The sequence below is a fragment of the Cyanistes caeruleus genome, chromosome 4 (genome assembly GCF_971803275.1).
Source record: "Cyanistes caeruleus chromosome 4, bCyaCae1.hap1.1, whole genome shotgun sequence".
Classification (NCBI taxonomy): Eukaryota; Metazoa; Chordata; class Aves; order Passeriformes; family Paridae; genus Cyanistes; species Cyanistes caeruleus.
Window position 1 is genome coordinate 12,814,929 of NC_141704.1, and position 25,108 is coordinate 12,840,036.

The following is a 25,108-nucleotide window of genomic DNA, read 5'->3' on the forward strand; positions in this document are numbered from 1 at the left end:
CTCAGATTACACTGAGAATGCCATGGTTAAGCAGACTTGTACCAAGGTTCATATACAAAAAGGCAGTATTTAGATAATGCTGCCAAACTGTTTCCCTTGTACTTTATGTGAGTAGGAAGCATGGCTCCAACCACAAAGTCAGGTTAGCATTGATTAACAGTGTTTCAGCTTAATGTTGTCTGTCTTGTTTAAATAACTCCTACTGCAAGTACCTTTCTTCTTACATGTGGAGTGATGAAGCAGTGCTTTAATAGAAATCTAGCTGTGGTATGGTCATACATTGGTCTCCAAACTCCTTCTGTTTATCATAAAAGGTTATTTCATTACACTGATTTCCTGAAACCCTTCAGACTTATTATTTGCCTTCAGGGCACAAAAATACAAAATCTTCTTATGAAGACTCTAAGCTATTTTCCCTTGTATTAGAGTAATTTTTAAACTACTTTTATCTTCCTACTACTTCTTAAATGCCTGCTCTAATTAGATTGACAGCTTCTCACTTTGTTATTCTGAAAGCTGTAGGACTGTATTAATAAAAAACAAACCACCAAACACTTCAAGAAACAAACTGAAAATAAAATGGGTGGGGATTTAAAGTGCAAGTTCCCTCATGTTTAGAATTTTTACTAAGTTTAATGAATTCGGTTTAAATTTAATAGCAACAACAACAATAATTATAACTCAATATATTCATAATAATTATTATTTACATGAGCAAGGTTTCTTGTTCATGTGGTTCATGTAACCCATAAAACCATGTCTGTGATCATTTCCACTGAAAATATCCACTTAACTATACCCCATTTTTAACCACTCCAGAATTCATGTTTTTTCCTCTGGCGCAAGTACTCGTCTTCAATATGTTTTGGGAGACGGGGAGCTTCTGACAGATAAAGTAGTAGCAATATGATACATTTTCATTTGCTAGTAAAACAAGGAGGAAATTATTTTCAATTAAAAAAGACAGTGAAAATAAACACAAACCAGGATCTTTACTTATTTTTATTAGACTATGATTCATGAAAGTGAGCACTACTTGAGGGAGTTGTAAACATGTTTTTGTATTTGGGTGGGATTTTGAAAATTGCTTTTGAAGATATTTCAAAATTTATAGGTATTAATTTATAATAAAATACCTAGTATAAGCACAGGAGACTCAAACTAAAGAATGCCACAAGATTACAATTGGTAGTGCTGAAGAACCAAGACCTTCTTATAAATGATCAGCAGACGCCTCTGTTTGGAAATTGCAAATGAATTCAGTTCAAAATTAAATGCTTTCTGAGTCATTCCCTAGAGACTGGAATTCAGCCTTTAAATACACGTGAGAAAGCATCAAATGTGAGTCAATAAAACAATGCATGAAAAGCCACTTGTCCTGGCGAGACTCTTCTACACCAGCTTTTTAGAAAGTACTTCAGAGGGTTTGCGACAGCACAAATTCCACAGCCAGTATAAAACCAGATTGTGTTAACAGTAACCTTTCCTCCTTTTTCTCACCCTGTGCCAATAGGGTGACATTAAATACAATTTCACTTAAATTCACTTACTGAATAAAAAAACGTTGCTCCATGTAATTTCAAAGCTGTGTTGATAGGATGCTGTAGCTGCAGTGCACTTCAGCTATTCCCAAAGCTGAACTATGAAGCTGTTTGCTACCAGAAGCAGACAATACCCTGAGTGTGAGGGAGGACGCCGGGGTGGGACTCGGCCCCAGGCACAGACGATGGAGACGTGCCCGCGCATGAGAGAGGAGTCTTGGCTCCTCACACACGGTGCAGGGCGGTCAGCCCACGCCATGGACCCGTGTCCACCTTGGCACATTAAGGCTCCATGTGTCACCAGCCAAAGAAAATTAACCAGCTGTAGGCTGACCTTGCCTCATCTGTGGGGAAGAGGAAGGAAGGGCTCTTATCCAGGGTTTTATTAGCATTTTACTTAAAGGCCATGCACCATAGTCCATTCCTTCTGACCAATTTGTAATTGTATGCTTCAGATATTAACTAAAGTAATTAATCAACCTCCAGTATCAGTACAGGCTGGGGGACAAACAGATGGAGAGCAGCCCTGCCAAGAACACTTGGGGGGCTGAAGGGAGAAAAGCTGGACATGACCAGCCATGTGCAGCTGCAACCCAGAAAGCCAAATGTATCCTGGGCTGCACCAAAAGGAATGTGGGCAGCAGGGAAAGAGAGGGGATTCTGCCCCTTTGCTCTGCTGAGACCCCACCTGCAGTGCTGCATCCAGCTCTGGGGTCCCAGCACAGGAGAGCATCAACCTGCTGGAGCAAGTCCAGAGGAGGGACACAAATCATGGTCAGAGGGTTGGAGCACTTCTCCTGTGAAGTCATGCTGAGAAAATTGGTGCTGTTCAGCCTGGAGAAGAGAAGGCTCCAGGGAGTTCTTATGGAGACCTTCCAATACCTGAAGGGAGTCTACAAGAAAGATGGAGAGAAAATATTCACAAGAGCATCTAGTGACAAGACAAAGCTGAACAGCTTCAAACTTAGAGTAGGTTTAGTTTAGACCTTAGGAAGAAATTTTTTGCTGTGAGTGGTGAGACACCAGAACAGGTTGCCCAGCCCCTGGAAATGTCCTTGGCCAGGTTGGATAGGGCTTTGAGCAATTAGGTCTAGTGGAAGGTGTCCCTGCCCATGGTAGGGGCAGTTGGATCTTTAGGGTCTATTCCAAACCAGGCCATTCTACAATGACTCTGTAATCATAGATTTACCAGATGGAAGCCCTCTGCTTTGGGCCAGAGATACTATGTCACCGACTTCTTTGTATCAAACTCCTAATATTCTCATAACATACTTGAAGGAGACACCTTTTATCTCATGGGCTATTGTGGACTTCTAACAAAACTTATATATCTCTTATGATAAGAGCTTAGACCTCAAAAGCTAGATTTCTAGGGAACATTCCAATTAAATTTAAAATGCTTCATATGCTATTAAATCAAAATCCTATGTAGTGAAATATTTGAGTTTTACAAAGTCCTTCAGTCTCCATGAGCCAATCTGTCCCACCCCTATGAGTTCCTTGAATCTAGAGGGTTTTTGGGTTTTTTTATGTAAAGATGTCACCACAACACCCTGCATAACTGAATATGACAGTTGTCTTTCAAAACTCCTCTGGATGAACTGCAGCGAGCATCAGAAAACTGCATCTCCCTCCAGAAGAACTTTGCATTTCAATCAGTCCTTGGAAAACAGGGCACCTGAGGGCATGGCTGTGTGTGGCCTGAGCCAGACAGCCAAGGTCCCCAAGCTATACACAGCAAAAATGAAGTCCCTAATAGAAGGATGCTCAGAAAGAGGCTGAGGAGATCCAACTAGGAGTAAAGCACAGAACACTAAACTTTCCTGGTTTTAAAGACAAAAACAAAAAAAACCAGTAACTAAATTCCTCATAAATGTTCCAGGATAGAGACTGTTACTGAATTTTACATATCCTGCTCAGCATATTTAAGTGGAGAACAAATAAATATTTATTTGTCCCATGCTAAGCAAAAATCCTTTAGATTATCACATATATCTTATAAATTCTTCAGAGCAAATCTGAATTCCATACTCATGCTAAATCTTTACCCAAACTTTCATCAGAAGCTAGCACACACCTCTTTGACAGTCTCAGGGAAAATTGCAGCTAAAGCATATTCCAGTTTATTTGGTTGAACTCTTGGCAGATTATGACTAAAGATTATTTAAAGAGTTCATTACATCTTTGCACTCCTTAAGCAAAGGTTATCACAAAGCTGCCTGTTTGAGTAAATTATGACTACTGGGTGGTCACTAGTGCCTGTGATATTAGTTATTACATGTTCAGTGATAAATTTAAATCAGTAGATAACAAGTAGAAATCTCTACCAAGACCTTCATTATGGAATCTAAAAATAGCAAAATTACAGTTACAGGGAGAAAATGATAAGCTTAATGTATACATATGCTGAGCAAACAGATGGTATATTTCAGGAAATTTACTATTCATATCAAAATTAAAAATTCAAACTTGACCCTTCTAAAAATTAAAACTTGCAGGATGAAACAGATCTGAAAGTCTTTTTTTTTAAATCTAGACTTTGTTAATGTTCATATTTTTCATCCTAAGAGCTAATGTTGCCAGCATTTATTGATTCAGCCTTCTAATAATTACATCATCCTTCCAGCATGTCAGAGACTGTCAAGGTGACTATGATGGCATATGACTGGAGTATGACTCCTGTGTCACAAAATATTTGTGTCACTAGTTTATCCAGAAACAGACATATAGCTAATGTCAGAGTGATAGAGAAGAAAAATACTGACTTTATTAATAAACTGCTATGTAAAATGTCTCATCACTTGCTGTAATGCTGCCAAAATAGCCTTGTCAAGTAATTATTTAAACAGTTTTTTTTAAATAAACTAGAGCTCAGTGAAAGCGCTTTGAACAATATCACTTCTTCCCACAACACCACAAGATCTTTCAACATTCAGCTCTTTAATTTGATTCTATCTGGTAAAATAAATCCAACTTTCTCACACAGCTGCAAAGTATCTTTACTTTCCTGCACTGACTACTTGTCAGTACTTTTGCTTAGCATGGGACTGGATTTCTTCTAAAGGTTGTGTTCCTTCAAGCACTCAAACAGCTCAAACTAAACCTTATGAAGACACAACAGCTTTGATTACAAAATGCAACTATTTTAATAATTGTATTATTTTTCCTAAGGGTTGAAAGGAGCCAAGAACTACAGCAGATTGACTCATTTGATAAATTGAAATAAATCCTTCTTAAGGCTTTCAATATCCTGAAGGTACAGTTTTGACCTCAAAGACATTTTCTTTCTTTTCAGAAGCAAAAGTCAGTGTTCAAATTACACTGTGTCTAATATGTCACCAAAAACAATGAAACTCAAGCAGCAGATGAACTACCAAAGTATTAACAGATATATTTTGTTAAAGAAATTTAAAATCATAATTTTTTTTCTCCCTCGCTTTCAAGAACTTTAAAAAGTAAGGTGCAAAGCCACAGCCAGACTGACATGACCACCCTGGAATTATGGACCTCATTCAGTAATAAAATCCAGCAGAGCAGAACTGCAGAACAACCCTACTCCTAAGAGTAAGGACTTCATGTGAAGCTCTGCACTTTTTCTTCCTGAGGATTTTATAGCAAGAATGACTGGACTGACAGGCTCCTGTGAGGTGATGCTCACTTACAAGCAAGTGCATGTTAGATAATTTACAAATTTCACTTCAAACTAACCCTGGTTTTCTAAGCTCAGTAATCAGCAAATACCCCTTTTAGCTGTGGCACAAGCTGTAAGAATGAGCTTGCCTGTGCAAAGGCAGAATCCCTTCTCTCCCCCTGCTAACAGTGCTGGTGATAGCTGAGCTGGAGCAGCACAGAGGCACTCTGAGCTTCCCTCCTGAGCCCCAGCTGCTCCCACGGCCACCAGGAACCTGGGAACCTCCTTCTCTAGTTCCTGTGTTTTAGCATTCAATAAAAGTGCAACCCTACCAAACACTCCCTACAAACAGCAATCACCTTTCACTGGTATATTCTTTAAAACTGGGATATTCCTTTTAGCAGATTCGGAGCAGATTTTTCTTGTGAACCATCTCTGAAAACACACAAATGATTATCAGTCACAACACTGACAAGAGACAAGCAAACAGTGAATTCAGCTGGTAGGACAGGTGATGATCAGGATTTAACATTTGGGCTCCATTTTCCTGTAAGCCTGATTTTTTACCATATATAATCCACTCCACTTTGAAATGTAGCAAACTGGCAGATATGGGGGAAGCAGTCTGATGACATTTGTTTGTCATAATATGCCAGAAATTAGTTTACAAACTTGTCTTCAAAATTATGACAAAAACAATTTCCAATACCATTTCACATTTGCAAGAGGCTTCAATGCATCTTAATTGATGAAGTCCAAGAGCTCAGTAAGTTTTGCTTGAATATGTTATCACATCCTGACAAACACAACATGCAAGGAAAGTAATAGGCCTGGAACAACCAGAAAGTCAGGAGAAGGGGCTCTGACTGTCACAGAGCCAGGCTCTGGACAAGAAGCAGTGCAGGCAGGCACATTGGCAGTGACAAGCTCAGGCAGCCACAGGAACCATTGCTTGATCAATTCTTGAGGCATCCACACACACAGAGAGAAAGCAATTTTAAGATGGCCCTAAATTTCTCGATGATGGCCTTTTCCCCCCACTTTAATAAAGATACCCCTTTCTTACTACAAGTTACCATGCAACTCCAGCCTGTCAGTCTTGATGAATGTAGTTCTCAAAGCACAATGACAACATCTTTTGGAGAGGAAAGTATTTTGTTATTGTTATTGCAATCAATGAAGGCTTAATCCATTTTTCCTTGATTTTTCTGCACTATTATCTGTATTATAATGACAGTCATGAACAGTAAAGATTGGGTTGTATTGTGCCAGCATGTCTATACAAACAATAAAGAAGCAAGTCCTTGATTTTAGAGATCACAGTTTCACAGCCGGTGAACAAATAGGACAAATGTTATTGCTAAGAAAATAAAACAGTAACAAAAGAGAATTGAGTCATACATTGACATATCCTAATCAATGGCAAGCAAGAGTGATTTACCCCTTAAAAAAGCAGAGAAGATTTTAAGGCAAGATTTAGAATCAAAAAATCACTGAGGTTGGAAAACACGTCCAAAATCAAGTCCAACTTTTAACCAAATACTAACTTTCCCATTAAACCATATCACAAAGTGACACATCTAATAATTTTTTGAACACTTCCAGGGGTAGTAATTCTGCCACTTCCCTAGGGACGTTTTTCAATGCTTAACCACCCTTTCAGTGAAAAAACTTTTCCTAATACCCAATCTAATCATCCTCTTGTGCAACCTGAATCCATTTCTCCTTTTCCTGTTAATTGTTGCCTGGGACAAGAGGCCAACTCCCCCCTCCCCACACCCTCCTGCCAGGCAGCTGCAGAGTGTGATAAGGGCACACCCTGAGCCTCCTTTTCTCCAGGCTGAACACCCCCAGCTCCCTCAGTCTCTCCTCATCAGACTGGTGCTCCAGACCCTTCCCCAGCTCTGCTGCCCTTCTCTGGACTCGCTCCAGCCCCTCAAAGTCATTCTTGTAGTGAGGGCCCAAAACCAAACACAGGATTTGAGCTGTGGCCTCACCAGTGCCGAGTGCAGGGGGACAATCCCTGCCCTGGTCCTGCTGCCACACTGCTGTTTATACAGGCCAGGTGCCATCAGCCTTCTTGGCCACCTGGGCACACCTGGCTCATGCTCAGCTGACTGTGGACCAGCACCCCCAGATCCTTTCCCAATGGGCATCAGCTTTTTTACAAAAAATGAAAATTTGGAATATGTTTGTTAACAAGACTCAAAGAGCATTGGTTGAACATTGTACTTGAAATTAGGAAGAAAAAAGGAGAGTGAGGAATAAATGCACATGTCTACATAGATGGTGGTGGGGGGTGTGTACCTATTTATATATTATTTTCCTTTATTTAAAGGACCTACAATTTGCACAGTTCAAAAAGTGTTTCAAATTACTTTCAATATATAATAGCATAAATAAAAACAACCAACCTATCATAATGAATATTTAATGTCTTCATATATTTTGAATGAAATCCTTACCTTATTGGAATCAGGAATATTCTCAGTGGTATGAGGTATAGCAAAAACACTGATCAGATCACAAACTTTCACATAAGTTTTTTTACGACATGCATTTTATAAAAAATTAGGAAGCAGTTGAAAATTCACATTAAAATTCAATTATTCTCTGGCTTTTCCCCATACCACTTTTTGGTCACCCAGGGGGAAAAAAATGGATTTATATAAGACCTGAAAAAAACATCACTACTGAATAAATGTACTTGAAAAATTGGATCAAAATTGGCCCCAACACTTCAATTAGCACTCTGGTTTTGGCTGTGTAAAAGTATTTCTAAAGGCATTTTCTAGTTTAAAAACTCCAGGGGCCCCTTCATGAGCACTGGCACATGGAAAATGCTCCTCTGTGTCTGCAGTGCAATCATCTCCCCAACCTCATCTGCAAAGCCTTAAGGGTTGCCTGTAGAATTGAACACTCACCTGCACCCACTATTCAGAGCTCAAAAATATTCCCTATTCGCTATTCAATACTCACTATTCAGAGCTCACAAATACAAGCAATGTTACACGTGCCACACCTCTAAGGAGGTTCACTCTCTTTTTCATCCTTCACCACACAAATGCTAGCAGGAGCTACAGGTATATTTAAAAGGTAAAAGGTTTGAAGCATTTTAATGTCATCTTCATAATGCCACAAAGATATTTGAAATAAATTGTGGACTAACTCAGAGTTTTTCAACAGATTAGGCAAAAATTGGATTTTGATGTCCAAGAGCTGCTGCTGCTGCTGCCATGGCTGGAGTTAGACAAACCTGACAAGTCCAAGAGTAGTTGCAGAAAAGGATGAAGGTGTTCAGGTGACTGGACTGGGTGAAGCTAGACTAGAACTAGGCCACTTTATGTATTTTCTGTGTAGACTCCCTCTCCAGTTAACTTGTTCCTCCAACCTTGGGGCATTAGTGTCTGCCTTATCCAATTACCTTTTTGGGGAATTTTCTTCCTCAGCAGTTAAAATACTTGGGGACATTTCCTTGCCAGGCAAGCACAGGTAATTACTGCCTATGCTGTGATAATGAATATATGTTGTATTAATAAAGCTAAAACCCTTTCCACATGGCATATATGACAGTCAGTCATTTGCAGAAATGGTCAACTTTTGGCCATGAAGACAATTAAGTAGTAATTAACCATCATGACCCAGAGACTTTCAAAGTTTTATCATCATTATGGTTTCCTTGCATACCATTTGTAGGTGGAAGTATCTTAAAACTCAAATGTAAACTTTCTTGACCAATGTCAGTTTGGCATCAACTGACTATTTAATTGACTGTTAACAAATTCTTCCAGATATGACTGCTATACAGATATTTTATCTTCCTGTTAATTGGTAATTATACATTGGCAGAAAAATCACTGTTTCTTTCCAATTATTCCAGAACTCAGTGACTATTTAAACTTTGCTAATTAGCAGCGGAAGGCTGTTACATCTTCTGGGCAAATTGTATTTGATAATCCCTATTAAAATATACATGGCAGTAGTTGACTTGTAACAAAGAAAAAAAAAAAAAGAAAAAAAAGTGGCAGTTCAAAGGGTATTAGATACAGCACAAGGCAAACGGGGGCCTATTAAAATTTCCCCAACTGTTCTAATGAGAATGCCGAGGGTCATTTCTTCCTAGTTTACCATCTGTTTGGTTTCTGGCAAATATCTCTGGTGTGAAGGGAGGGTCCTGGAGCCCATTTGGCTTGTCACAAAGTAAACCAGGGATCTGCAGCAATTTCAGTAAGTTACAAAACTGCACTTCAAGATCAGTAGCATGTACATGGCTGAAAACTTTTTTAAAGAGTTGTCATTTACCGACTATTCCTTACTTTTTAGAGCTGTGAGCAAGCACAGAGAGGCAGACTGAGCAGAGATCTATTTTATAGGCTCACCTAACAAGAAAAATGCAACAGTTGGTTTTTTACCATCTCACAATGTTAGTGGGGGATATTTTCCTTTATATGTCAAAATCTGGAAGCAAAACATTGTCCCAGAAGCATCAGTGCTTGAGCATAAACTGATGCTCAAAACCAAGCCTCTGACAGCTGAAAACCACAAACCCCATCCAGGATCAGGGGGAGCCTTGGATGTCTCCAATGCACAGCCCAGAGCCAGGCACTGACAGAGTTGGGTGCATTGTCTGTGGTACCCCCTTGGAGATGACATGTGGGTGTCCTTCTGCCCCCCAGGCCCCTCTTTGCTGCTTCCTCTGGAGATGAAACCAGCATCAGACAGCATCACCTACAGCAACTCTGCCCTAAGCCCTCTCAGAGTCAAAAGGGATACTGGAAACCACTCTTTTCATTTTCCCCAGTTCCCAACCCATACAGAACCAGATCAAAATGATCCTCCCTCTATAAAATGAGAGGTGTATTTGGTTGGCTATGCAATCACACATGTAACCAAAATACCCACTGAAGGATTATGTGAGGGTTGCTTTAATCCTGTCAAAATGCAATGGAATAGTAAAAAGCAAAGAGTATAAGATAATTTAAGTGGCATTACATTATATCTGGTGATTGCTCTTTCCAGGATTTCCTCTAGGAAATGTATTATTCACCATATTTCAAGGAATATTTGTAACTATTCAGCTTTTTATATCCCAGAGAGTCAATGTATTACTTAAAATAGGTATGATCATCTTCATGGTATAGAAACAAAGAATTGCAAAAGAAAAAAGACTGCAATATTATCTTTCATTTTTTATTTTTTGCTTTCTAGAAGATTCAAGTTTAGGCACTAAAATGTTTCCAGGTAACATCACCCTCCTAGTTTCTGATAAAGTAGCCCACACAGTTAAACAAAATTTCAATTTCACAAGGAGTTTATGACCTCACAGTAGAATTATCTGTTTTGAAAGATTGCAAATTACAAGTTGTGTAAACCTACACAGAATATAAACAAAAAATTTCTGTTATCCAATTAGGCATATGGCAACACTTTCCAGTGTAATCAGCTTGGATTCCACTGCTTCTACTACAATAGAACCTATGGACTTCCAAGAGGATCTTTGCAATTTAGGTCAGAAGGCTAATGCATATATAAATGTTATCATGAAATTAATTACTTGTTAATTCCACATTTACTAAAAGGTACACATCAGTGTAGTCATTATTATTTTGCACAAAATTGGGTTTTGGGGGTTCTTAGCTAGGAAGGCTCATGTTTCCCACTGTAGTTTGTAAGAAACTAATTACACCAACCTTAAATATAATTTATAATTTGTCATGTATTTATCATTGCAAAGCTACCAGGGAGCCAGGAAGCCTTGGGAAGAGCCATGGAGATGCAGTGTGAGTGGCAGGTCAAAGGCAAGCTTTGATGTGCACAGCCCAGCACATCTCTCTGCTCAGCCAGCCTGTCACCAGGATCATCCTGTGTAATGAGACAGATTTGGGTCCTCAGCTCACGGCGCTCCTTATCGCTGCTGAGGGATTAGGCTGTAATCTTCTCCTGTAATTGTGGAAATGATAGCGTGCTTCCTGCTCCCTGCTTTCCAGAGCACACAGCTTTGGAGGAGCCATGTGGTATTTTTACGCTCCTGCCAAGCTACACAGTGGTTCCCCTCTCACCCACCAAACCATTTATCCTTACTCTTGTTTGCAAGCAGTCATTCCCATCAGACCCAACACCACTTTTGTAGCTTTCTAATATTTTTTTATAGTGCCTCCCACTTTCTTCTTTTATATATTGACTAAACCAAGCAGTGAGAGCCCCTAAATTACTGTATGGGAGATAAGTCTCGGTGGGCTGATAAACCCCAGAGCACAGCCACATGACCCAAGCAGTCAAAAAAAGGCCAAACACCAACAAGAAGCCTCAGAGACAAAAGCAAAAAAAAGAAAAAGCACTGATGGATAAAGAGATCCCACAGAAGTCCAAAATGTGTCTCCAGAGACAGACAGGGTGGGAATAAACTGAGGGCTACCAGGTGGCATGTGAAAGGAGGAGACAAAGTGGGATTGCCCATCAGCCTTCAGCGCTGGAAGATGTGGGAACATTTCCCTGCACAGACCACACTGATCAGGAAAGGAGAGTGGAAATGACACTGAAGAGGTGCAACTGAGAGTATCTGTTGTATCAGGCAGGTCTAATGAAGAAAGAAACACTCTCCTTAAAAGCTACTTTTAAAGATAATTTCTTTGCTAAAGCATCCTCCCAACTTGGTTTAGTGAAGTTTCAACACATTTACGTTTGCTCCCAGTTCTAATTCTAGCTTTACAATTTTAGTTTTACCTTAATCTGAACACAGAAAATGGTTCAGCCTGGGACAAAACTGCTATTAACTTTTATACCCCAAAACTCACACGTTTCTCCCCAAGAAATGGTTTGAAGGTTTCCTAAACAAAAATTTCAACTAGTTTCATGTCAGTTTAATCCCACAGATGAAATCAGGAGCTATTTCTTTGCCTACGCAATATGTACTGAAGATGAAAGAAAACGTAACCCTAAGAATCAAAATATTTCATTATTTTTTCCTCAAAGCTTCTTGACATGGTTAACTGTTATAAGTGACAATGATTGTGTCTCCATCACGTAACTTCCTAAACTGGTAAAAGATAATTGCAGTCACAACACAGTAGCTCATAGCACAGAAGAGACATATGTGTATGTTAGGGAGACTTCAAATTGTTGAGCAGTCTGGAAGATTATGATAATCTAGTGTGACCTCCTGTGTGAGACAGACAAGAGCATTTCAATGGTAATATTGCAAGGGAGAAAAAATATTCTTCCCTGCACCATAAGCAACCACTATCAACCCAATTTCAGAATATTACTATCTTCAGGTTTTAAAGGCCCAGCTTTGCCCCCCTCTGCCCACATCTAATCTATGATAAACCACATAAATCTTTGAATTGAGGTCTCTGAACCTGACTAGTCCTCAACATTAAAAAACCATAATAATTTCCAGCAACCTAAACTTGGATATCACAATCACTTGCCTCAAAGGAGAAACTGCTTCTTTGCTGATTGGAAATGATGACACCACAGATGGATCTGGGGTTTCTGGAGAAAGTACTTTATGTTTTCTTCAGAAAGAAAACAATGTCACTCCCACCTACTATTTCAATAAACAACATATTAAATACTGTGGAGACTGCTCTATTTTTCTATTGAAAATGGTAGATTTTAAAATATAGTTACTTTTTAAATCTACTAAATAATTTTTAAGCTTATCATTTACATGCTAAATGCTTTTTGGAAGAAGCCAGCTTTTTCATCTCTCACTGCAAAGTAGAGACAGAAAAAGTTTATGTAGTTCTTAGTCCTGGGAGCCATCAGTACATCATAGATTGAGCATTCATATAAAATTGCATTTGAAAGCCATTGCCATTTTTCCTTCACTGTTTATTTTTTACTGTGACTTCAAAGACACTGCACAAGAGCATAATCTGTTATGAAACATTCAGAATGTTTTTTTTTCTTTCTCCAATATATATACAAGCTTAGAAAATAGCAAAAAAATCCAGCAAATTGAGACTTTTCTTTAAAATATTTTTAAATTAACACTGTGATACAACTGACCCTACAGTTTACCCACAGAAAGCTAAAAAGAAAAAAAGAATCAGAGATGGCAGCACTTTTCCTCTAACACAGATGGAGGCATGCTCAAGATAGAGCATCAGATCTCCTCAGGCATGATATTTGAGAATTTGTATTGATGAGCAAAACAAAGTAGCTCCAACTCTACATGACTGTTTTTGCATCACTTCAGCTTTTGCATTTTTCCAGCCTGTAGGCTTGGAGTTTCTTTTGCATACAGAGCACTCATGTCACCAGTTTAATTGTTGGTTATCTTACAGTGACAGAATGGCCAAAGTAACACATCAAGAGCTAGAGAATGACCTTTGGCAAGTTAAAAAAGGCCACATTGTTTTTTTCTGTCATACATCACCTTACTTTAATATCTGTCTCAATAAAACATCAACTGGAACAGACTTAGTCCACAAATGTAGATACACATTTAGGGAAAAATATAGACATTCTTTGAAAATGCACAGAGTTATTTAGGTTCTTAAAATTTTACTTAATTGTCATTCTTAAATACTTAGTTGCAATTAAACATGACCTGTATACTTTGGCCAGTGAGTTTGCCATGATCTCCCAATGATGTGATACAAACATTTATTTTACAGCAAGGTAATAGCTTGCCAGTGACTTGACCATTCCAGAAATTTTACATTGCTAATTTCTTTCTGTCTTTCTTACTCCTGTAATCAGTACAGTGGGAAAGAGAAACAGCAGTACAAATTCTTCCAGAAAAGAGAATCTTTCAGTGCCTTTTGCACAAGGTATGAAATACTTGTGCCAGCCATGATTTTCCCTTTGAAAGTCTGAGGCTGAACTGTGGTGTTATTCAGAGATGCAAAGCCCTTCTCAAATTATCCCTCAGTACAGTTTTAAATAATGTGCTCTTTACCTTACATTCTTTCATTTACAAGCAAATGTATGCCTACTGACTGACACTCAAATGCCCAGACAACTCATGCTCTACATGCTTTATAACAAAAACAAGTACCATGAGAGGTTATTATGAAGAAAATACTGAATTCTGGCCCAAGCAGACAAATTAGCATTTAAACATGGTACTGCAAGTGCAGTGCAGTTGGTGTCCCATACGACTGCTATCTGTTTTTGTACCTTCACCACAGATTCCTTGATAGGGTCACTGAGTTCCTCCAATTCAAGGCGTGCAATTCTTACTATTATTTGTAAGGATATAAAAAATGCTACCAAATAACAAACTGCAGAGGGTATAGCTGTCAATTACTTGCACAAATTTAGAAAGGATTATTTTTAAAATGTTTGTCCTTAGCACAGCTGCTACTGCTGAGGGCTACAGAAGAACCTGAAATACATGATAATTTTGCAAAGCCTATCTTATCCCTTTTACTATAATTCTGCTTTTTAGACATGGTAAGTAACTGGTTGCATAAAATACCTTGACCAGCATTCTGGTTTTAAGGAAGATGCTATTAACTGAATGGAAAAGTAGGTTGACATAAGCTTAAAGGAAACAGGTTTTCAGCCCAAGAAACACAGATGCTTTGGACTAAATGCTTCACTTTATACAAAATGTCACACAATTTAGAAATGGCTGTTTAAAACAATTTATCTTCTGAGGCTTTTCTTTCTTAAAATGTTTATGATTCAGCATTTAATACCAGGGCTGAGCAAAGTTGAAGGTGGTACAAGAAGCAATAAAAGCTGCTTAAAAGCCACCACTGCCTTATGTCATTGACTCCCACTGACTTCCATCTATTACTCATTACTCAAAGTTAACCTGTTCCAGTAATTGTGTTGCCACCTATGTCCTCTGTACAGCCAAGTACTCGTTACCCTGGGCTGCAGAAGGTAAATGACATTGGACTTACCAAATCCAAAAGCACTGGAACCACCAACACTCTGGGAAGCCTGAACACTGGTAGATGTGTAGAGCCCAGTTACCAGTAAGCCATCAAAGAAGGTACTTGTTGAAATAGTCACTGAAATGAGAGAGATAAAACATGTGTAAATATTATGGTTAAAACCCTGTACATGCTCTGTGAGCAAGTTCTTGCTCTTGAATGACATCCCATCATACAGTCCAGTGAATCCATCTGAATTCCCCCAATATTTAGGCTACTTTTACTTTCAGTTGGTGCTTGGGTAGTTGCCTTTGCCAGAAGCATAAACTATGGTATATTCATGAAATGCACAAAGAGTTGTTAGGAAATAACACACTGGAATAGATATCTTGTAAGCAATTGTCCATACATTAAACTGTAGTAAAAGCAATGAAATAACCAGGATTGCTCTACTGTTCTTTCTGGATCTAAACAGAGTGCCAAGGTACAGTTGTCATGCTTAGTATAGTGTGATACATTAAAGTTACATGGCAATCTGAGACATTACAAATTGTGTGTATTTAAAAAGCTCAGGAATGCACTTTTAAGAGATTCTTAAGTAATAGCAGAAAACATCCAAATAGCAACTACAAGTAACATTGGAATCTATACATTCTTCGTTAGAATTGACAATTCTTGCAATATTTATTCAATTTTTGTGTGCATTAATTTTCATATTTTTTACTTTGGTGTGTTTGCCAAGGTAACCCACAAGGGAAGCCAGTTGATATAACCTTTTTGGATTTCAGCAAAGTTTTTGATACTGTCTTTCAGGATCCTTCTGGACAGGCTATCTAGTACATGGCAGGATAAACACATCACTGACTCACAGGTTGGGCTCAAAGGGTTAAAGTGAATGGGGTGACATCAGAGTGGGGACCTGTCACTAGGGGGGTTCCACAGGACTCCATCCTGTGCTCTTCCACATCTTCATAAACTCTTTGGGCACAGGACTGGAAGGGATACTGAGTCCAGAGACGATACAAAGCAGGGAGGAGCTGTTGACTCTTTCTAAGACAGAGGCCCCGCACAGAGACCTCGACAAATCTGAGGGCTGGGCAGCCACCAACCATATGAAGCTTAATTAAACAAATAAAAAAACTCTTTCTGCTGAAGAAGAGTCTTATGACTTGTAGCCTCATACACTGAAGATGCATCCAGACCTCACACAGTTACCACACTCATTCTGCTTCATGCTTCAATCCTTCCTATTCCTTTAATTTGGGAACAATACTTGTCAGGGATTTCTGATAAACTCTGATCACTTCCTAAATCGCCTTCTACTTCCCTACATTTCCCTCTTTTGATGGGGTCATCATGAGCCAGTGACTGGCCAGGAAATTGAAGCAAGGTACTCTGAGGTGACTGCTAGGACATTCATTGGTGATACACTTTCAAAAGAGAAACTGGTGGTTTTCTTCAGTCCTAATAGTCAGTGTTTCCTCTGTGGTACACATTTGGCTTAAAATTAGTGTTTAATATTTAAAAAAAACATTAAAATGTTGTCAGTAGCTTAATTTACTTTGAGCAGAGGAACAGTATTTACCATGTTTCATTTATTATTGAACTCTTCATATTTAATTATCTTCTTTTCTTTGATTATTTAATACTACACTGAATAAACCCTGAATCCAGCTTTTCTGCTCCCATGACTCCAAATTTCAGTATTTTGCAATAGACATGTCCCTGGATTCAGATGCAGGTTCAGAGCCATATGTTCAGTTTTTAAGAACAGGCTACTTCTGATAGATGTTAAAAGAACAGCAAAAGACTCTAGATTTTTTTTTTTATTTTTTTTAAATAAAAGATGTATTAGGGAGAGTAAAATAAAATCAAACAAGCAAACAATGATTTTTTTTTCTGCATTTGATGATGAACTGGTGAATAATACATGACCTTTTCTTCCCGTTATGCCTTTAAACCAACAAAGAAGAAAAACATATGTTGAAAAGTATGCCTATGTGTTATTTTTGAAGACTTGGCAAAAGAGTCAGTGAAAAGCACTGATAGAAGGGCACTGGGCCAGTACTTTTCTGCCATTTTGTTTCCCTGTGGGGAAGCATCTTATTCTTTACTGGATAGGATATAATGCAAAAGCCTACTGTGAACAGGTGACCAGTTTCTCTGTGGGAAAGAAGTGATATTTCACAATGCCTGTATTTGACTTTGGACATATTTGTGTGATTGTCAACCCTCATTTTACATAAGCATCTAATAGGTCAATTTTTATTGTTGAAAAATTTCCAACACAGTATGGCTCCCTCATTAAGCCTCTGGGAAACTGCACAAGGCCTCTGGCACATTTTTTAAAAACAGAGGACTAGGCTGTTATTACACACGTGTCATACATTTCAGAATAATTCCATAGTTCTTCAAGAGAAAAAAAAAATAATCACGACATTCTCAGTGATGATTTTTTTTTTCCTACCCACTGGTGAAATACATCAAATTCTCATGAAATGAAAGAAAACACACACTATGCCAAGTGATAATGACCAAGAACAGGAAAGCTGTGCTAATGCACAGCCCAGCAATAGGACTGTGATTTTATATAGGGGCTAGGGCTTGTTACTGTGGGGTCCTAAATTCCGCTTCCAAAAGCACAAGAAGTTTCCCTCCATCAGGCTTTGTTTGTGCCTTCACAGTGGCTCACGCCATATTGTAGTTGATGGCAAATATCTGGCACTACAGAAGCAAGGACCAATGCCATGACCCAGTGGGACTTTGGAAAACACCTGGAAGGACACAGGGCAGCCAGGGCTGGGCAGGCAAGGGGGGCTCTGGCACTGCCCCAACGCTGCCCCACAAGACCCAAGGGACAGCACAGCAGCAGGTGTCATCTACCAGCCTGAGCAGCCCTGCTCCATCCTCCACAGGACCCTTCTCTGGGAGCAGAGTTTGGGGAGTGAAGCAGCGAGGAGGCCTTCCTGGGGACCCTGGCAGCCCACAGAAGCAGCCCCCGTGCCAGCCCTCCCGGCTGCTGCCCAGGACAGGCAGGGATCCCCGGCTCTGCCCGTCACCCTCAGCCAGCCATGGCAGCACATAACCCAAGGTGCAGGTGTAGGCAGGAAGCCCTCAATTGCTCTGAAATAGTCCAGTAGGAGGGACTGAGAACATCTTCCCAAGAAATGCATGAGGGCTGCATTTTGGAACAACCTACTGATCAGACAATATCACATTGCAAATTTTAGAGGCAAAGGTGGTAACTACTTTAAGAGCTGCTCAACACTTCTATTTTCAGTTCCTGAGATATTTGCCAATTTTTACCCCCTTGGACTATTTGGATTGGTTTGTTTTTCATGGTGTCTCCCTCAGACTGATTTAATTATTCAAGGAAGAAGGAATTTCAGTCAAAACATTTCATTTCTGAGATGAAATTAGAGGAGAATATGTTGCCCTGGATGAAAAATTCCACTGTCCTTTGCTTTCATCAACTCTTCTGCTCTGAAGTGTGAGAGTGTTCCTCCAAGTTTGGACAAATTATATTTTATATATATATATATATACACATAAAAAAAAAGAAAATCAGAGTTCACATATGCTCAACAGAGATTTTCATTTTTAGTATCTAAATATTTCTGCAGACTCTGTCCTCACTTAGTACTCTTAGAGCACTCTGACTAATAAAAGCTCGCTGAAAAAAGTTCCATGAAAAATATTTCAGTTCAGCTTTGTTGGAGCAGAAGTGCTTTGTGGAGATATCATTTTTTGATGACGTTTTGATCTGGAAAGTTTCTCAGTGTTTTAAAGTAGGAAGTCATATCTGCTGGTTGGAGAGAAAGGGGAAAGAAAGTGATCTTTATCAAAAGTCTAAGCCTTCTTTGAGAATACATCAATTCATCAAAATCCCACTTCTCAAAACACTGAGATGTGAAATGTAAAAACAAAGTTACTCCAAAAGTTTGACCAATACCATCACCAAAATCTTAAACTTAGGAGACAAAAGAGTAGACCTGAGGGCAAAAGTGAACTAGGACGGAAGAGGTGGTGACTGCAACCAGTACAGGGAACAGGGAAATTTTTGGAGAAAAGAATGGCATGTGATGGAGAAAGTAGCCAAGAGAAGGTGATGAAAAGCAAATGGGACCTGCACCTCTAGCCTGGAAACCTGAGAAAGGTTCAGTATGAAGAATTCACACAACAACTGGGAAGAGAGACCAGGTGTAAAACCCAAGAGCAAAGTGTGGGTCAGCTTCACATGCTGGTCATCAGCCACAAAAGCAGTCCACTGTCTACTCTTAGTCCTCCTTCTAAAAGTAAACAGTGTTTGCATGATGGGTATGAAATATTCCTGTCCACAAAACACATGGATAGGAATACATGGGTGAGTGAATAGCTTCAGTTTCTCTTGTAAAACCTTGGAAATGGTTCCATGAAAAACAAATCATATTGGGGCTGGGAAACACCATGAAGGTATCCTCTGAGCTGCTTTGCCCTACCTTTCTTTCTGTACAATGACTGTGGTCACAAAATGTGTTTCTGAGAATCATGAGGCCCTCAGTTCAATTTTCTACCAAAAATCACGGGGAGCTGCTGACTGCAACTCCTGCACACTCAGCACATACCTGCTGCTGTGCTCGGTTGCTAACAAGGCTGGTTTGGCAGGCACACAGGCTGGCCTCATCCTGCCGAGGCCACCATCTCTGGGAAGCGTTGGTGTTCTTTCCTTGGGAAGGGAGGGGATGCAGCAGCCTTTTCTGGAGAAGCCTTTCATTTTGCACAACAAGTTTCTGTGAGAGCCCTGGCACTGGCGCTTCCCGTGGGACAAGGAACAGCAGAGCCTCTGGCAATGCCAGGAGCTGACATGTCTCGAGGAGGAAGCAGGTCAGGAAGAGGGAAGCTGGCAAAGATGCTGCTGAAAATATACCACAGGTGGAGGTAACAGCGTAGCAGGAAAGACAAAATGGATTTTGGACTGTAGTTATAGTCAAACATTTTTAAGAATTAAATGCTATACTTATAAACATAATTTTCACTGTTTTCCAGTGCTGAATGCCACATATACTGCATACTGATACAGAAATCTATTAATCAGCATAAGTAATTGCTTAAAATTTGCCTTACATTCTCTTGAGGGACTGATCTACTCTCCAAAAAGCTGTATTTTGGTTGATATTCAAAATACTCAAAATATAGCAAATGCATCTAAACTGTAAAAGTAGAAAAGGTGCCAGGTGGAAGAAGGGGATCATCTCATGAGATATCTGCCTCTAACAGGTCTTACCTATTTTGGCTGTTCTTCAGCACCAGCTGAATGTCACTAAGAGGGCAGAAAGATACAGAAATCCCACAGAATTTGCAGCTGCTGTTGATGACAATCACAGAGTACAAGACAGAATTGATAAAGGCAAAGATCTTTGATGCCCCACACACTTAAGTGAGGCAAGACATAGCCACAGTATAAAACTGCACTTCTGCATACCATAGAGAAAACAGAAAATAATTCTGGTATGTGAAATGGAATCACCACAGACAGTGGACTTACTGAAATGAGGCTTTCTTGCATCAAGGCAATGACAGGCACTTTTTAAGGTTCTCCTCAAGGTCAAAGCCAGTTCCCTATAACACTCTAATATTGCATCATCACACACCTGAGTCATGGCTGGAAACCATCCTCTTTGGAAATAAATTATTTATACTGACATAATGCTTTTGGGGTTTTTTTTTTGGCTTCACTCCTAAAAAAATATACCAGCATCTGCAAGTCAGGTGTGCAATGGCACTGTTCAGAGAGGCCTCTGTCCCTTCACATTCTGCAGCATCCTGCAGAAGGAATAAAGACAAGCATCACTCAGCAAAGGCTGTCAGCACCACGCTAATTCACAGAGTATGCTGAATGGAAAGGGACCCAGCTCCCAACACTGCACAGCACCATGCCCAAGAGTCACACCTGTGCCTGAGAGCATTGCCCAAAACACTTCTTGAATTCTGTCAGGCTGCTGCTGTGACCACTGCCCTGGGGAGCCTGTTCCAGAGCACAGCCACCCTCTGGGGGAAAAACCTTTTCCTGATATTGAACCTAAACCTCCCTCAGCACAACTTCAGACCACTCCCTCAGATCCTGTCACTGGTCACCACAGAGGAGATCAGTGCCTGCCCCTCCTCTTCCCCTCATGAGGAAGTTGTAGACTGCTATGTCTCCTCTCAGTCTCCTCAACACAGAAGATGTTCTTTGTCCCTTCCCAAATTTGTTCCCTTTTTTGGCAATGGAACCTTTCTGCCACCCTCATACAATGCCAAACACAAGTGACCCATCCAAGCACGTACTGCTCTCAGGGCACAGATAATACCAAGTCCAAATCCTTAAAATACCAGACCACTCCTGAAATGCCAACTACAGATTAAATTGCAAGTAAGAAGAGAATAAACCCTGATGCCTTATTTAAAGGCAACTGTTAAGACACCACAGTGATTAGAATTCTATAAATGCTCAGGTAGAGTTTTAGAGGTATGCTTTCCAAATAGTGTGCTCATAAATGTACTTGTAAGTGAATGGTGGAGAATACATTTTTACAAGAATCCAGAAAGTGTATAAACTGAATTGCACTCAGAACCTTATTACTAAAAAAGAAATGTTTAAAAGACTAGTGAAAAGCATGTTGACATCCAACTAATTTTTGCGGCTTGCAGACATACTTTGCTTTCAAAAGAACACAAAATCAAGAAATTCATAATTATATGGCTACTTCAAATATGAACACCAGACAGACATGCAGGAACAGTATGAATCACAGGTCTACACATCATTCTGCAACAAAAGCAGAAAACCCACAGGATTCTTACTCATACTTGTTTTGATTTTCCCCAAGTAGGTGGAAGAAAGCAGAAAAAAGACATTTCAGTATGGTTAAGTAAACAGACGTGCAGTCTTACAACTGCAAGCATTCTCACTTAGGTATTGGTTTTCTGAAGCCCACAACCAAAGCATTTAATTCAAAATAACACACCAGTGAGCTTTTCTTGAAGTTCCTGTACAGAGCTGTACATCTCTAATCTATGATGCCCTCACCAGTAATTCCATTTAGCAATTACTCTTGGATGGAGGGGGGTAAAAATGCACAAGTTTTGAACTTTGTACTAGACAAAAAAATCTGATCTGGTCTTGCTTTGTGTTACAGTATAGTTTCAGTTCTTCTGCCCCATGCTCCATCAAATCTCTGTGTCTTTATAGCTTTTCAAATACTTTCCTAAATTGGTAATGAGAAACAGAGAACTGAAAATAGATTGCAGATGTGTGGCAAGATGTCTGTAACATGATATCCAGAGACATCATTTGTCATTGATGCAGAGTAGCCTATCAGCCTTGTGAAAGAACTATTTGCAGAGACATTACTTATATTTTTGAAAGTTCATAGCAAGATGATGACAATGACATCAGCAGCAATATAAAAATGTTTATTCTTATATTCCTAAACTATAAGGAATTGGTCATATTTGTTTACATGGCCCAAGATGCTTCAGAGCTCCCATCTCAGCAAAAGTGAGGAGTACCATGATTAAACCTGTAACAGATTTCAAATGTGAGACCCAAGGGTCTGACTTCCTATCTATCAAAATCCCTAACTTAAATACATTTCTGACCATATTCAAAGCCACCAGAAACTTGGCCACATTGAGCAGAGAGGTGCTTTGTTCCAGCTGGCATCACCAAACACGTTGGCACAGCCCAGAGACCTGACAGAGGAGAGGTAAGACTGGCTGCTGTCATAGCTGCCTGCTTATAACCAACAGATGGGCAATTAAGGCTCTCTCCTAGGTAAGAGGATTCAAATCTGAGTTTCCCAACAAAATATTGGTTCAAAATACTTTAAACTCCAGTGCCTGTGTGGCCCAGCCAGTGTCCCTTAGCTGCAGGCATTGCATTTTGTATGGGAAAAAGGGAATACCAGCTGGCACAGAGAGAGGCACGTCCTCTCTTCCTTTTGGGGCAGCCTTCTTGGGAGGAGGAGATGGAGGTTTCAGTCAGTGGCCCAGTGAATATGTGCTACTGCTATATAAAGCTCCAGAGAACATCACATCTATTTATGTCACCCCATTTAGGCTGTAAATCTCACCCTAATGTTGATGTTTAAAACAGACCAGATGAATCACACTCCAGAAATGTCTGATTCTCCTCACTGACTATAAAGGGAGCCCAGACTGTAAAGCTCAGCTGTAGATGTCAACACTGAAGGTGGCTAAACTGAGATTATTCCCACCAAGAGCCATTCACACAGAGTAACTTAATTATCCAATTTCTGTTAAAATGTCCAACCATCGCCCACATCAGAGGGAACTGAGCAGGAATTAAGCATCCCAGAACTCAGAGCTCACCCGAGGACATCCCAGACAATGACTATCTTTATATTCTTTCTTGTGTTATGCCAAACACACCACTAATGCTTAGCAACTTAGCAAGCCCTTGTAGTACCAAAAGACTCCAAAGGGTATCAGCAAATGTCTGTTATTCCATTTAATAATTCACAGAGGCCTGAATAGTATTAACAGAGTTTAAGCAGTAAACACAATAACCTGCATATGAAACAAAATGTGTTTCACTAAACTGTGCATCAGCTATGTCTCTAAAAAATTAACCACTGAATTAAATTGTGTGCAATAGCCAAAACAAGAATAATCATCAAAATACATTTCCTGTAATGATTGAAAAGGACAGTTATTTATAGTTTTAGCTTAAGAAACACAAACCAAATCATACTATTTATTGAAATGCACCTCCAGGCAACAGAATATTGTAAACGTGAGAGTTATCAGCATAACACAAAAGGCAGTAAAATATGCTTTAAAAGTATTTACATGATGGTTAGACTCAAATGATTGTGCAATGTACTTTGTCAGGAGTAGTATATTCTCTTATCCAAAGTCCCAGGAAAAGATGGGAGGAGATGATGATCATGCCCAGACCTCACCAGCTACACAGGCCATGAAACAAGCCTGGTTACTGGTGTATGTTGGAACTGTTTTGTGTCCTTATTCAGCAACCTCCATTCTCCTTATTAAGTTTTGAAGCCAAATTCTGTCATGCTTCTACAAAAAGCACCAACATAAATTCTTTCTTAAAAACAGATTAAATGTTATTGTGATTATCTTTTTATCACTCTAAACCTGAGAATATTGACCCCCCATTTTGAAGCCTAACCTTATTTTTCATGCCTTTTAAGTTTATGTGTGGTTGTCTGTTTGATACCCATACATGAAATTTTCATATTGTTGGCTATGCTCTCAATAAATTATTTAGAAGGTTTGAATATTTCTGCACTGTGTGGATTTTCAGAAGAGTTTGGTAAATCCTTTTATTCTGCTGTCCTCAAAAGACAAACAACCTCTCAATACCCTGTTAACAATAGCATTAAAAGAGAAAATGAAAACTGGCTTGAAAAGAGAGCAAGTATAATTATCTACTAGGAAGTTATTATAACTCAGAAATATCTAAACATTTGCAAGAACTTTTGTCTTAATTCCAGCTAAGGAAGCACACCCTCTAAAACCAGATTGCTGAACATGTTTACCTCAGGCTAAAATAACACAAATCCTCTTACAGACACTTGAATTATGATGAGCAAATATGAAATGCAGGAGTTCAAGTGATGCTGGAGAACAAGGAAGCATCTGGCTGCCCACAGCTTGAAAAGGTGCACTGTTCACTGGGTGAAAAACTGAATGGCTGAGCCCAAAGGGTTGTGGCCAGCTGCAAGTGGTGTTCCCCAGGCCCAGTACTGGGACCATTCCTTTTTAGTGTCTTTATCAATGACCAGGGTGAGAGGATCAAATTAACCCACAGCCAGTTTATACCTTTACAGCTCCAGGTGACAAGGAGCTCCACCATTCATTTACATCAAGTTTTTCCTTATTTTTAAGTTTTCTCTTAATTCTTCTATTTTCAAAGAAGTGTTTTATATATATATATAATTTATAGATAACTTTCACAACTCTCTCAACTATGCTTTTTCCAAAATTAAGGAAACTTACGTTAGTGTCCTATTACAAAGGAAAATGTTCTCTCTGTCATCATCATCATCTAGTTTTACTATATTTTTTTGGAGCAGAGGCAACCAGATGCATCC

The 25,108-nt window shown here is 39.4% G+C and overlaps 1 protein-coding gene across 2 annotated transcripts in view; it reads right to left on the bottom strand.

Annotated features, from left to right (window-relative positions):
- The window catches only part of RELN (reelin), a 272,198-nt gene that overhangs the window by 213,625 nt on the left and 33,465 nt on the right, over nucleotides 1-25,108 (bottom strand). For both annotated transcript variants that reach the window (XM_086886679.1, XM_086886680.1), the window contains exon 2: nucleotides 15,036-15,146. In XM_086886679.1, the coding sequence (XP_086742805.1) occupies nucleotides 15,036-15,146 (111 nt within the window). The remainder of the gene's footprint in view (nucleotides 1-15,035; nucleotides 15,147-25,108) is intronic.